The following is a 14,540-nucleotide window of genomic DNA, read 5'->3' as shown; positions in this document are numbered from 1 at the left end:
AATGATGATGATGACAATGAGCAAAGTGAATTCCATAGCAGGTCAGTAAGCTATGTTGACCTGTGCACTACAAGACCAGGGTGTAATACCTAAGGCAGTGGTGAAAATGACTGATCTTTGTTTTTGTCTCCACCCACCTCCAGGTGTCGGCCTCTCAACCTGAGTAGAGAGGATATTGTGGGTACTCACAGAGACCGGAGGAAGGGAGGAGTAGGTCTCACCGACATGGATTCCATGGTTATTGGCCAGGCGGTGAGTTGGATTCAGAAAATAATAATAATAAATAAATAGATTTTTAAAAATACAATGATTAAGTACACAATTAAAGGTGTGTGTGCGTGTGTGCGTGTGTGCTTGTGTGCGTGTGCGCGCATGCGTGCATGCGTGCATGCGTGCGTGTATTTTATTTCTAAATGCCAACAATATTTGTATGGTCATTGGTAACATCTCCGGGATCATCATCATTATATCTCTGACACTGAGCTTTGCGAACAAGAAAACAATGGCAAGTGACAGCTAAAAGATTTTTGTAATAGAAATATTGGTCCTTTTTCACTCACTGTCCTCTTGTTCCTCTCCTCTTTCGCCCGAATCAGAATCACAAGTACAATATGCCTGCACAGGAATGTATCCACTGTGATGCCAGTATAGGCATGTGTACATTACTTAGTATGTATGTAGTATGTACTGTATGCATGTAACCACACCAACACACAACAACATGACCTTGTAGTTAGAATGGTCATTCCATAACATGAAAGGCACAGAATCTCTAGCTACCTGCTCAATGTTAGATTTACTCTCTCGCCTCTTTCTTTAACTTCTTCTTAACTTCTGTCTTTTCCAACCTCCTAACAGGTGGGGTTTGACAGTGTGGGGGGTCTGTCTGGACACATTTCCTCTCTGAAAGAGATGGTGGTCTTTCCCCTGCTCTACCCAGAGGTCTTTGACAACTTTAAGATCCAGCCGCCCAGGTGAGCGTGTGCTCGCCCGCACACACAATTTAGGCATTATGAGTACGCACGCACACACGCACACACACCTACGTCATGTATAATACATGAACATTGCACAATGCACAATGCCTGCTGGACATACACATTAATTCATGCCTGACACATGCTATGCTGATTATTACTGACACATGCTATTCTGTTAATAACACTGGTTTGACAAGTTAGAGCTATTGTGTGGAGTGTCATCCCCTCTCATCCCTTCACCCATCCATCATTCCCTCTCTCTTTCTCCAGGGGGTGTCTGTTCTACGGGCCCCCTGGCACAGGGAAGACGCTGGTTGCCAGGGCACTGGCCCACGAGAGCAGCCAAGGTGAGCGGAAGGTGGCTTTCTTCATGAGTAAGGGAGCCGACTGCCTCAGCAAATGGGTGGGGGAGACCGAACGGCAGCTCCGCCTTCTCTTCGAGCAGGTAAACCAGGCTTATTTGTTGTTGTTACCCCCCCAACTGTATGTTCTTTTCAGGGTATTACAGGCCTCAGTCTTGGATTTCGATTGCTTGTTTGATATGCTAACTTATCCTACTGTTATAGGCTAGTTGTTGCACTGCAATGTTTTTAAGACGGTTTTATTCGTCACTAACTTATACAAGTAGGTAAATGAATGCCTGAAATAGGAACTCTGTCCTATTGTATTCTTATTTTTTGTTGTATTTTTATCTATTCATATACCTTCTGTGGCATGTTTATGTATAGTATGTTATTCCTTGTGGCTCTAATTTATGCAATTTCCTGTTGGGCCATATTACATTTTTATTTTATCTTCTTCAGGCCTATCATATGCGTCCCTCCATCATCTTCTTTGATGAGATCGACGGGCTGGCGCCGGTCCGGTCCAGTCGACAGGACCACATTCACAGGTCAGAGGTCAGACTACTGCAGTTGTTTTACAAATCAACGAGATTTATTGATCTACTTATTTCAAGGAATGCGTGCAGTCATTCCCCTTCGTTGCAGCTGTAATTTACTAACTAATAGATGGTTGGCTGTCAGTTCTGCATTTGTCTTAGTGCTTTCTGATGCCATCTAGTGGCTCAGCGGGTGAATATAGATTGCATTTGCTTTTCTACATGGAAAAAAATCACTTGATTGCTAAAGCAATAAATATGTTGGTCCCTGTGACAGTATGGACCAAGTGTAATGTTTCCATATTGTCCACTCACCCCACCTCTGAAGGATGGTTTGGTCAACTGAAAGTTGAGATGATGGCGGTAGGACTAAATAACATTAACAGAACATTATCCTCATAGTTCCATCGTGTCGACCCTGTTGGCCCTGATGGATGGTTTGGACGACAGAGGGGGTGTGGTGGTGATTGGAGCCACCAACAGACTGGACTCAGTTGACCCGGCTCTGAGACGCCCTGGACGCTTCGACCGGGAGTTGCTCTTCAGCCTCCCTGACAGAGAGGTTTTATTATAATTTTTAGTAGTAGTATAGTAGTAGTAGGCACAGGCATCGCTGGCTTGGGATGCTGCAGGGGCTGCTAGGACGGGCTGGGAGTCCAGCATGGTGGTAAGGTTATTGACACCCCTTACCAGGGGTGCTTTGCTGCATTTCCAGTGCACCACAGCTTAGTAGGAGCGAACAGACCACACCAGGGGTTTTAGATCCTGTACTTTTGTGTGTGTACTTTTGATTACAGCTTAAGAGGAAGCCTTTCTAACCAAAGTGCTAAAATATCAACAGCTAGAGCAGACCATCTCACAGCTAAGGCTACAGATGTAAACCTTTAGTTTTTATCTTAGGTAGCCTGCCCTAGGGCACGTGCACAAGTTGGTTGTGAGGGGCTTAGTTGGCTTGTTGGCTGGCCTCTCCAAAAGGAGGGCCAAGCAGTTAGCAAGGTACTGCTCAGTATCAGCTATTATAGGAAGCCGCTCAATTTGGAGGAGGCGTTGTTTCCTTTATCCATGATTTATGTCTGCTGGGTCTGACAAGTATGTCAACTATATTGACTATGTAAAAATGTTCTGCCGTCTAGGCACGTTGTAACTGTCTGTTTTCCTATTGTCTGACTGCACTGCCAGTGTTTATGTCCTTTGTACAAGGCATTCTTGTACTTCTGTTTATGTGGACATAAATACATAAATGTCTGTCTGTCTGTCTGTCTGTCTGTCTGTCTGTCTGTCTGTCTGTCTGTCTGTCTGTCTGTCTGTCTGTCTTTCTTACTTTCTTCAGTCCCGCAGTGAGATTCTGAGGATCCACACCAGGCAGTGGAACCCTTGTCCCTCTGAGGCCTTCTTAGAAGAACTATCAGAGAAGACTGTTGGTATGGGTTTCTATCAGTCCAAATGGAGGGCCATATTGGGGTCCTTTAGTTAAGTAGGCAGAGCATGGCACTAACACTGTACAATAAGTACTGATGGGTATGTGTAACTTAATTTTTACTCTGTTGGCAGACACCAAGTGTAAAGTCTGCGTGTAAAGTTAGGTCAATTTGTCTCTGCACCAAAGTCAAGTCACCAATGCAGTATAAAGTGTGTGTTTCTCAAACAGTGGGTTGGGTTCTGCACGTAAATATCTCCTTTTTCCCGTTTTCTACATTTAAAAAAAGAAACATTATTTCAAAAGATTTATAAAAAAAAGTTTAAACAAAGAAATCACAACTTTTCATCAATTAAAAACAAGGAGAAGTAGCAAAGCGCCGCGTTGTGAGCTTGTAGATCTACTATTTTCACTAGTTTGGGTCCCGGGCAAACGTCTAATTTCTCTTTTGGGTCTTGAGCTAAAACGTTTAGGAACCACTGGCATAAAGTATATTCTTCTCAGTGATTTAACACACTTCCTATCTACCTCCCAATCAGGCTACTGTGGTGCTGACATCAGGGCGGTGTGCACGGAGGCGGCGCTGTGTGCGCTGCGCCGGCGCTACCCGCAGATCTACGACAGAAGCAGAAGCTCCTCCTGGATGTGTCCTCCATCGCCGTGAAAGGCTGCGACTTCCTGGCGGCCATGACGAAGATGGTGCCGGCTTCTCAGCGTTCTGGTGCCTCGCCTGCCAAAGCCCTGTCGCCTGTTGTGCGCCCTCTGATGGGCCCCACCCTGCACCGCATCCTGGAGTCCCTGCTGAAGCAGTTCCCCCACGCCGAGCAGGGGCTGAAAAAGAAACATGGTGGGTCACAGTGTCTGATGTAGAAAAGGAACTAGGTGCTGCTAGTAGAATGGCTCTTTTTGACTACTTCGGTCAAAGTCAAAAGGGATGTATCGTTTATACTCGTCGCTCCTGGTGTGTAAGGACCTTAAGCATAAGGAGTAAAACCCCAAACCCGAGGGTTAAGGCTAGCACCTAAACCCTATGGTTAGGACCAGAACCCTAAACCCCTTTGTTAGTAATTGGGACGGTCTATGTCATACTTTTCTGTTAGGACTTTGGGTTTAGGATAAGGGATGTGAAGACTATGGAAGCTTTTCCTCATGCTGGGCAGGGCCTGAAAAGGAAGAGAGAGTAGCCTAAGGTGTTATGCTAAATTATGTATGGTTCAAAAGTAAGGCATATTCATCGCCCATCAGATCTGACCTCAGGTATCCTGGATGATGACCTGATGTACAGAGGAGAAGAGTGTTTCTGTGAGTCCATCTCTAAACCTTCCACCTTCAAGAGTTCTTCCTACATGAACTGCATCAAGTAAGTCTGACCACTGCCAACATACTTAAAGTGAAATGCAGACATTTACTGCCAGCCTTTTTTGGTTTTGAATGTTGACATAATTATTACAATTTAAAACGTTTTATTCTCTATTTGTTAAGCTACCAAAGGGTCTAATCATCTGTATTTTTCAAATATTGAGTATTGATTATAAGTATTTTTTTTAATAAATAATAATAATTGAAAGTATTTCCCCTTTGCTCATTCCTTCTCTTCCACATCTGTTGCTCTCTCCGTCCATGTCTCACTCCTTTCCCTCTTCACCCTTTTCATCTCCATCCTTCCAGGAGTGCAGTGCACCACCCTCTGTCACACCGTCCCAGGATGCTCCTGGCGGGCCGTCCCGGTGCGGGACAGAGCTCCCATCTGGCTCCCGCTGTTCTCCATGCCCTGGAGAGGTTCACCGTCCACATGCTGGATGTGGCCAAGCTGTTCGGTGTCAGCTACACCTCCCCAGAGGAGGCCTGCGCTCAGGTAACATTAACAAGTCAATTCTACTGACATGAGACTACACTTATTGCAGAGAATGAAAGAACTAAATTAGGCTACATTAAAACAAATAGACAAAACTACCTTAAGATAAAGAAAACTAGACCAGACTAGAGTACACTACTAACACAAAAGGGCAATGTAATCCCTTTATCCAGTTTTTTTTTATTCCAATTTCGCTATTCTTGAAAAAGCTGGCCCACTGGATATACAAGCAAGGTAAAATCATTTCATCAGAAGGTCAGTTATTGGTATGCAATTTATACACCAAACCATTTTGTTTGGAGACAGTCAAAGACATATTGATGATCACTACATTCTCAACTACAGTCCATTATTGTACTAAAAGGACACGGTAAGAACTGAAGGTAACATCTTAAGGTAAAACACACTTTTATAGCAGATAATAATGACACTGTCTTACTCCAGTAAACTTCAGTCCCTACCTGTTTTGCCCAAGGTGTTCCTGGAGGCCAAGAGGACATCTCCCAGCATCCTCTACCTGCCCCACATCCAGCAGTGGTGGGAGACCTCGGACCCGGTCCTGAGGGCCACCTTCATCAGCCTGCTGCAAGACATCCCCTCCTTCAGCCCCATCCTCCTCCTCGCCACCTCCGACATCCCACACAAACAGCTGGAGGCTGAGGTGAGGACTGAAGTGTGAAACTCCCAACCACGCACTCACGCACGCACGCACGCACGCACGCACGCACGCACGCACGCACGCACGCACGCACGCACGCACGCACGCACGCACGCACGCACGCACACACGCACACACACACACACACACACACACACACACACACACACACACACACACACACACACACACACCTGGGACGAGCAGATGTCTTATCTAGAAGGTTAAGATTTTAATTATTCCAGCCTTATCCTTTAAGTCAATCAATTACCATGGATGCTAGAACAGAGGTGCACAGTGGAAGCATGGGTTTATCCTTTCTTATAGTCAACATACTGTAGCCTGCAAAAGTTTCAAGACCTAAACTTTGTACTTTTCTGGGAACAACTTTATTTATCGATGGCAAGAGTTTTCAATGAGCATACGTGGAACAGAGGTTGAAGAAAATTGCTACCGCTTCATAAAGTTGTTACAGGAAAAATTACAATGTCCAGGTTCATTGCAATGATGGATTATGCTGACCAAAGCAACGGTACGGCTCCGGGACTTGCTTTAGCAGGTGTTTGGACAACAATGGAGTTCTATGACTTCTGGGATATGAGCTATTTCTGTTCTGGCAAGGCAGACCAGACCAGAGGACCAGAAGAGACTATGCTGACAATAAGCAAAAAATATAATTCCTTTAAGGAATTTGTGAAACAAAGAAATAAAGAAAGGAAAAACACATAGGCCTAGGTGATTGTGGGTTACATAAATTAAATCATTTAACTAAATTATACATCATTTAGTGTAAAAACAACTCTCAGCACTCCCAGAAAAATGCAATCATCGATGTTCTCCATTGTGAAGATGGTGGACAAGTCTGTTCTTCTATTTCTTTATTCATCTTTTGATATGAACCTCACATGATACTGCAGACGAGTCAACCAGCTTTAGCTCAATCTCAGTACCTACGGATTACAAATGTTACAGTATGTTCTATGTACAATGGCTTGATGACCTCGTTCACCCACACACACTCTGTCCTGCTGGCTCTCTCGCTCTCTCTCTCTGTCTCTCCTTCACCCATTGTCTAACCCCCTTCCTTCATTCCTTCCATGCCTGTGCTCACTCATTCTCTCTCTCTGCCTTCAGCTTCAGGTTCTGTTCCGTGTGGACTACGGTGAGGTGCACTCTGTCAGGGTTCCCACCCAGCAGGAGCGGAGTGAATTCTTTGCGGACCTCGTCCTCAGCCAGGCTGCCAAGGCCCCGGCCTCTAAGAAGAAAGCATGTAGGTGCCTGAGACAGGGTGCCAGTAGGCCTGCAAAAAGCCTTCTTCTTTTTATTTGACTTTGTAGATGAGGTAATGTTTTATCCCACTGTCTGAATATTTGCCGTTAAAACTGTATGGACATTAGATATGTTATATCTGATGATGCAGTCAGATGAATGGATGAATGGATGGATGGATTGACTGTACACTTCAATTATGTAATAATTGAAGTTATGTACACTATAATTATGTAAATACTGTGCATGTTCACCTCTAACCACTAACTCCCCCTCTCCTCTCTTCTCCACCTCCCCCTCTCCTCCCCTCAGTGATCCAGGAGTTGGAGGTCCTGCCCGTCGCACCTCCCCCTGCCCAGTGGCAGCTGTCCGAGCAGGAGTGTCTGCGATTGGAGGAGCAGGAGGGGGACGTGCTCCGGGAGCTCCGTCTCTTCCTGCGTGACGTCACCGAGCGACTGATGGTGGACCACCGCTTCAAGGCCTTCAACGAGCCTGTCGACATAGAAGAGGTGAGTATGCAGGGGTCTACAACAGTACGTGTGTGTGTCAGTTCCTTGCACAAAACCTGTTGATACAATGGAGTGGTGTGTGTGTGTGTGTGTGTGTGTGTGTGTGTGTGTGTGTGTGTGTGTGTGTGTGTGCGTTGTCCAGGTGCCAAACTACCCGAGGGTGATCAAGAAGCCGATGGACCTGTCTACTCTGCAGTCCAACATTGACCAGCACCGCTACGTCACGGTGGGCGGGTTTGTCGCTGACATGGACCTCATCTGGCAGAACGCCCTGCAGTACAACGCGGAGAGCGACCCCTGTGGTGAGGACCGAGCATCACACCATATTTGTGGACAAACCGCAGTATGGGTTGTTGATGAGCACAGGCAAATTCCTCTTGTGCCTCCTTCCCTCTATACCGTACTGTTGTACTGTTTGGACACAAGGCAATGTAAATCTTGAGGTGCAATATACACCTACAGGTGTCTTCAAATATTATATTTTTTGATGTTATGTTATGCTTTTTTGTTTAGATAGGACTTTGGATTGTTTCTTACTTTTTCTTTTTTTAAGAAAATGAAATGTCTCTCACCTAGCTAGGCTTCTTGAACACCATCCCACTACTAACATTCAAACAAAGCAAACAATGTTAAATGCATTCTTATCACCAAAGTTACATGTGTGTGTGTTTGTTTTTTGTGTGTCTACAGCCCGCCTGATCCGTCACCGTGCGTATGCGTTCAAGGACACAGTGCACAGCATCATCAGACATGAGCTGGATGAGGACTTTGAGAAAGTCTGTGAGGAGATTGTAGAGTCACGTATCAAGAGAGGTCATATATTCCTATAACTACATCCCATCTACAGTTGCTATATCATTTCTTAGCATAAACATACGTAGATGTGGGTGACTGAGTCAAAAGATTTACGCATCAAAAGAGACAACTTCTCAGCACTGGTTTCTATCTCGATTACCACTTAGTTAAGCATGTGAATACCTTTGTGTGACTTAATTTAAATCACACATGAAGGGATTTGTTAGGGAAATGTCACTCTCATAACATCCTCTCTCAACCAGTGGGTCGAGAGCGTGTCAGACAGACAGTTCTAACACACTCATGGACTAAGTGCAACATAGACATAAGGGTACCATTATTATATGAGAGGGAATGTTTTAACCACTCAAACCCTATGTAATACATGTACCTGGGTCCCCCAGGGGTCTATAGTTGTCCCCTTCCTTTTCCCCTCTACACCAAATCCTCTCGCCAAATATTTACCAATTTTCGCCAAATGTTCGCCTATTATGACATGCCCAGAATAGGGACACTGGGGTTCAAGTTTAATACTGTATCTGCATGCCTTTGGTTTGGTTGTACAGTAGGTACTCTGATTTATTCACAGTAGGTTGACTGAGCATGCATGATTCTTTACAGCAAAGTCCCTAAACTAAAATGTTCAAAATGTTCATTTTAACATGTTAATTTTGCGGGCAGGTTGTACCTCATCTAGCTCTGCTCCATCCTACTACCAGAACCACACCACATCAGAGGACTTGGATGGTAAGAGGACTAACAAAGATGCCAGATGGATCCTCACGCATCATGACACGCCACAATCTGAATGTAAGTTACATTACCACTGACCCTTTTATCCTAAATAACAATATTGTGCTACTGCTATCTGGAGCATTGTGTTACTATCAGCAAGTGTAATAACTACTTGTAATTGTAGTAATAGCATTATTTGTATAGCATTTATTGAAACGTATTGAAACGTTATTGAAAGTTTTTATAAAATGCTTCACTAGCAGTAAGAAACAAGCATGTATAATAAAACCCTGCAGATAGTAAGTTAAAATGTTGACATTTAGAAGATACTCTTGTCCAGGGTGACTTACAAACTGCAAGATCGGTGTACCTGTCATGAACACAGAGATGTGTGAAATATTTCATATGCGTAGGCATCATAAGAGCAGAGCAGACGAGAGTACAGTTAGTTGAACTGGAACATACAGTGAGGTGAGGAAAAGGACATTTGGAGGTACACAACGATGGTCATAACAGGCCACCATGACACAGTCAAGTCCATCCTGTGTCCGTCTCTGTTCCATCCATTATTGAGCTCCTCCCTTCACTCCGTCCCCCCACCCCACTCCACCCACACCTACAGCTCGTATGAAAAAACGGCACAAGCGTCCACGAAAGACCAAATGGAGCAACGGCGTTATAAAGAAAAGTGTGAAGAGGAAGGTGAAACCACCCAACCACCCTTCCTCCTCCACTCCAAGTGAACAGATTGGTGGGATAGAGGCAGAGAGGGGGGGGGACCCCGACCATAGCAACAGGACCCATTCTAGAAAATGGCTGCCACGGTGACTCGCTGGATGAGAGCTCCACCTCTCCATCTGGTAGCGTAAACCGGGGTGGCGAGGGAGAGCAATCCACTCACACCCCAGCTGTGAACGGGTTACACCTGGACCTGGCTCCCTGGGAAGACCCAGAGCTGTGTGAGGTCCCTGTGGTTCAAAATGGCATTCACGTCACTACCCAGACCCATCCGCTGGTGAATGGGAACCACCGGCTGGAGCCATTAAACTCTACGCGCCGTGTTCCCCCTCAGCGTGCCCGTTTCAGGTGGAATGGGGAACTGTTGAGTGAAATAGGTCTGTATGCGATTTATGGGATGCTTTTATGCAAAGCTCCTCACAGTAGCTTGAATGCATATGGGGTTGTACCAGCGGGATTTGATCCCACTGGTACTAGTGGTACTAATAATACCCCTGGCGGTATTAGTGCTATGCTTTTAACAGTGAACTACACAGGACTACGCCTGTATCCTGCTGCTGGCTGCTGCAGCTCCTAAGCAACAGTGATCAACAAGGAAAGCTGCCCCCGCCTCTCTCTCTCGCTCTCTCTTACGTTCTCTCTGCTTTCCATGCAGCGTATAAATGGATAGAGGGGTTAACATTGTGTTGCCACTGCTGTTGTACAAGCCGCTACAAGCCAAGACTTCAAGCCATGAATGCTTTTTGCAAAAGTTTTGGTTCTGAGCCAAGTATACAGGCTTTTGCTAAATACCCACCACATGGGAGGTTGGGAACATGATTACAAGAACTCTCTACCTCTCACAGCTCTGATAGGATTTGATTTGAAATGTTTATTTAGAATAAAGCAATTTTAAAACAAATATGACAAATGAAATTAATAAAATGCAAAATAACAGTCAATTTAAAAGATGCATATTCGAAAAGGAGTGAGAAGAAGCATAATTTATTGCTTCCGCCCCTTCTCCATCAATAATGAATAGCAATAACAAGCTTCCACGCTCGTCTATCCGTATCTATAATAAATACTTATCTATGATAAACCAATATTTTTTACAAATATTACATACCTACACATATACGTACACTCATACTTATATATACGTATGAGTGTACGTGTATGTGTAGGTATATATCATACATATATGTATGCATGTACATTGTACTGTACGTACATGTAGGTATGGGATATACATCTATATATAAATGTATATGCCATGAGACTTGTGTTATGCAGTATACTGTACATGTGAAAAGTATATTTTCACAATTCTTTGTCTTTCATCTTTCACTCAGTATCGCTAAAGCGTGTAGAGGATCCAGTCTGAATGTGTGTATCTTTAAGTCACACAGAGTAATTGATATTATTTGAAAAGGTGTCAAAAGTTGTTTCCGTTTTAGCTTGTCATGTTTTTTGTACACATTTGTGTCATTTATTAAATAGTGGAAATCCATTAAGGGACTGAAACTTTCCATTTTATTGTTCAACCATAGCATGGGTGCATGCAGAAAGCTTTACTATGCCGAGTGTAGAAAATAATAGGACCACTTTGTTCTCTCCATGAAATAGACCTTAACCCCCGTGAAAGCTATGATCTCTTTATTTTGCAGGGGCAGACACAGTACACAGGGCTAATCTCTTTGCTGAAAATAGTGAGCTTTTGATCTGCTACTTTCAAAAAAGGTTTGCCTATTTTTGCTAAAATGTTCACCTCGAATGACATGCCCAGAATAGGGATGCTAGGGTTCAAGTGGTAAACTGTTTCTCCCTCTGAAATGCACAATACTAACAATAGCGGCAAGATTGGCTTGTAGTACATCATAGTATATATGTTCTATACTAATCTATTTCCTCCAAAATATGTACAATATTTGAGGCATCTAACTCCTTTACCTCCTTGCCACCCCCTCAGAGTATCGTGCACAGGAGACGCACAAAACCTTTGACACCCTCAATGAGATGACACTGGTAGTCGACCATGACAAACTCAGGGTGAGCAGTGTGTGTGTGTGTGTGTGTGTGTGTGTGTGTGTGTGTGTGTGTGTGTGTGTGTGTGTGTGTGTGTGTGCGCGTGCGCGCGCGCGTGCACCTGTCCATGTATGGTTACTTGATAACCAAACTGTTAAACCGTCTAAACCAATAAAGTAAAGTATGGTCTCTTAATTGTCTCCTGGCGGAATAGATTAGCTACAGACAGCTTGTGCAATTAGTGACTCTTCATGTCTGGAAGAGAGATTTATCAGATCTAAGCTGCATAGTTTGTGGTCACATGCACACCTAGCATTTTGAGAGTGCTGTACTGGGACCAGTAAGCAATGCTCTTGGTCTCAACCATTTTGCTCTTACTCGGGGTGGGGGGAAAAACAACTATAACTGTCTGTGGGGTGTTGCTGTTTAATAGTTGTGTATTTTCCAAAGATGTTCTTGCTGTATCGACTACGGCTATCTTCTGTTATTGACTTTTTCCCTCCCTTACCAGGACCTACATAAGAGAGTTGTGTTGAAGACAGAGGGCATGAATGTGTGCCAGTTGGAGAAACTGTACACTTTGCTGGCACAGTGCATCTACAGGCAACGTAAGAACTACAACAAGGCCAGACTCATACAGGTGGGCTCCGTTTAAAGAAAAAACCCTTACAAGTGCTGTGACGTTTCGGGCTACATGCCCTTCATCAGACTAAAGTGACACCTGCCCGACACAGGGTGTGGATGCGCAAGTCTTTCTATCCTTTTCAACAGAACTCATACAGGTACAATACTAAAAGTGGTTATTTAACTTATTTACTAGCATACACACACTAGGCCTAATACTGTTATTGTTACTAGCTGGTGATTAGAGAGGTTGTCCTGTAAATGAATGGTCATTTAACATTTTAGATACAGTTTTTAGGGACAACGCATTGCTGTAAAGAATCATCAAATGGTTGTCTACACACACACCCTCTCCAGACCAACAGTGGGGGTTGGCCGTGACCATATAGTCCACCTGTTGCAGGCAACCTGTCACCTTCATCATTGCAGACAGCCATAGTAAAACTACTTTGTTTTGCTGTTTGCTGTGTTGCTTTGTTTTGCAGCATTTTTGTAGCAAATTGTGTTTATTTTGCACCTATTATGAATTACACTGGCTTCCTTTGTGATTTTGTACTTAATTTATGATTTTCCTCTCTCTAGGAAATGAAGAGAGAAATCGACACATTTTCCTGATGTCCAATATATTCTTACCATTTAAACTTTTTAGTTCCTTGTTCAATCATTCTTTGTTCTCTCTTTTTTTGCTCCTCATTTTTATTTTGATGAATCATGGTGATGTATTGGTTGGTAGCCATTGGACAGAGCATCTATTATTTGAACTTTTAATTGTAGATAGGGGCAGGTATAAATAAGACGTATCTTTTTCCTGCTCCTTTTTAATTATGGACTATGTAAAAAGTAAAAAGAAAAGTAAATTAATGTAATCATGTAAAACCAATGAAATAAATAAAACTAAATCAAACTGAAATAATGTGTGTGTTTTCCTGAAGTGCAAACACTGGATGTATTATCCTCATGATATAGGCTGACAGTTATTCTCTTATGTTTAGTGCTTGCTTGGCTGGCTCACTGTCATTTACAAAACAAAGGAAAGTGTGCACAGTTTGAATTCATATTCCAACATATGATTTTAGTTGGTTACTACACTCAGGCATGCAGCAGGGTAGCAAGGAGCGAGGTCCCAGGAAGAGGGCAGTGAAAGCAAAGCACTTTTGAGACGCTCCCATAAACAGATAAAAGTTCTCTGCTTTTTATCACAGTCATAAGATCACATATCTTTTACCTGAAGGCAGTGGAATTAATTTATGGAATCAAAGGTGGAAAAAATAGTCGCCTCACGATGACGCAAGGACGCACGAATATTCTGCACTGACGCTGTGAGGTAAGAAAATGTGTCAAGTTCGCAGCATTGTTGTTTCAACTCCACACATTTAGCTTTCAAAATAAAACGTTTGAGCCTTGTCTCCCATAGACCCATACCAAACCATAGGCCCAAACTCAAGTCCACGTTAAATTTGAATTTCTAGAATGAGCAGGAAGGAGCGCTTGTTTTCGGACAGTCCGACGGAGGCGGCGGCGCGCCGTCTGAAGGGGACTTGAGCCACGAGAGGCACCGCCGAGCGAGCTAAAACGAGCGAGTCGCCGTGCCGAACGTTATGGTCCCCTTCAGCCGATTCAGAGCCGTTTAATCATGTCACGATAGGGACAGAATCGTAAATCCTAGTCCCCCCTTGTGTCTGTACCTCCGAGAAGTCAACACCACCTCGGGCACGGTCTGAGTGAACACAGCCGACCGAGCGCTCCCTACCCCCGTCTTAGGCAATCAGAAACCGTGTCTCGCCCCGCTCATCCTAGGAACACATTTTTTTACAAGTGAAATATTGAAAACAAAAAAGAGGCATTACTTTCGCCTTAAGTCGCCTGCTCTGCTCTTTCATTGATAATACGCAACCGTCCACTGTCCTAATCTGAGACTGTCAACAAATGTCTACTCTCTCAAGACATATACGACGAGTATTATTACTTTAATAGATTGGCATTTGACTGCTGGTGTTATTTTCCCCTCACTTGCAATAATCAATAATCACCCATTATCTAATGTAGCTCTGAGCTACAGAGTCTTCAACCTTT

The 14,540-nt window shown here is 43.9% G+C and overlaps 2 protein-coding genes across 2 annotated transcripts in view; one reads left to right on the top strand and one right to left on the bottom strand.

The window, feature by feature from the left end:
- LOC311062080 (zinc fingers and homeoboxes protein 2-like) overlaps positions 1-14,540 on the bottom strand; it is a 518,056-nt gene that overhangs the window by 266,141 nt on the left and 237,375 nt on the right. The window lies entirely within an intron of this gene.
- Positions 17-13,112, top strand: LOC311061776 (ATPase family AAA domain-containing protein 2-like; the record flags this gene model as incomplete). Its single annotated transcript, XM_084080468.1, is given in 21 exon segments — positions 17-45; positions 144-252; positions 859-974; positions 1,251-1,425; positions 1,784-1,872; positions 2,263-2,422; positions 3,191-3,281; positions 3,817-3,897; positions 3,900-4,124; positions 4,523-4,637; positions 4,946-5,132; positions 5,608-5,793; positions 6,925-7,060; positions 7,372-7,568; positions 7,711-7,870; positions 8,259-8,381; positions 9,045-9,173; positions 9,721-10,213; positions 11,788-11,867; positions 12,355-12,483; positions 13,050-13,112. Coding segments are annotated over 18 exon segments (2,514 nt in total). The 3' UTR covers positions 9,927-10,213; positions 11,788-11,867; positions 12,355-12,483; positions 13,050-13,112.

The sequence above is a fragment of the Gymnoscopelus microlampas genome, assembly GCF_963454915.1.
Source record: "Gymnoscopelus microlampas genome assembly, chromosome: 15".
NCBI classification, from domain to species: domain Eukaryota; kingdom Metazoa; phylum Chordata; class Actinopteri; order Myctophiformes; family Myctophidae; genus Gymnoscopelus; species Gymnoscopelus microlampas.
The sequence above is the reverse complement of the archived record's forward strand: the minus strand, read 5'-3'. Positions and strand labels throughout refer to the sequence as shown.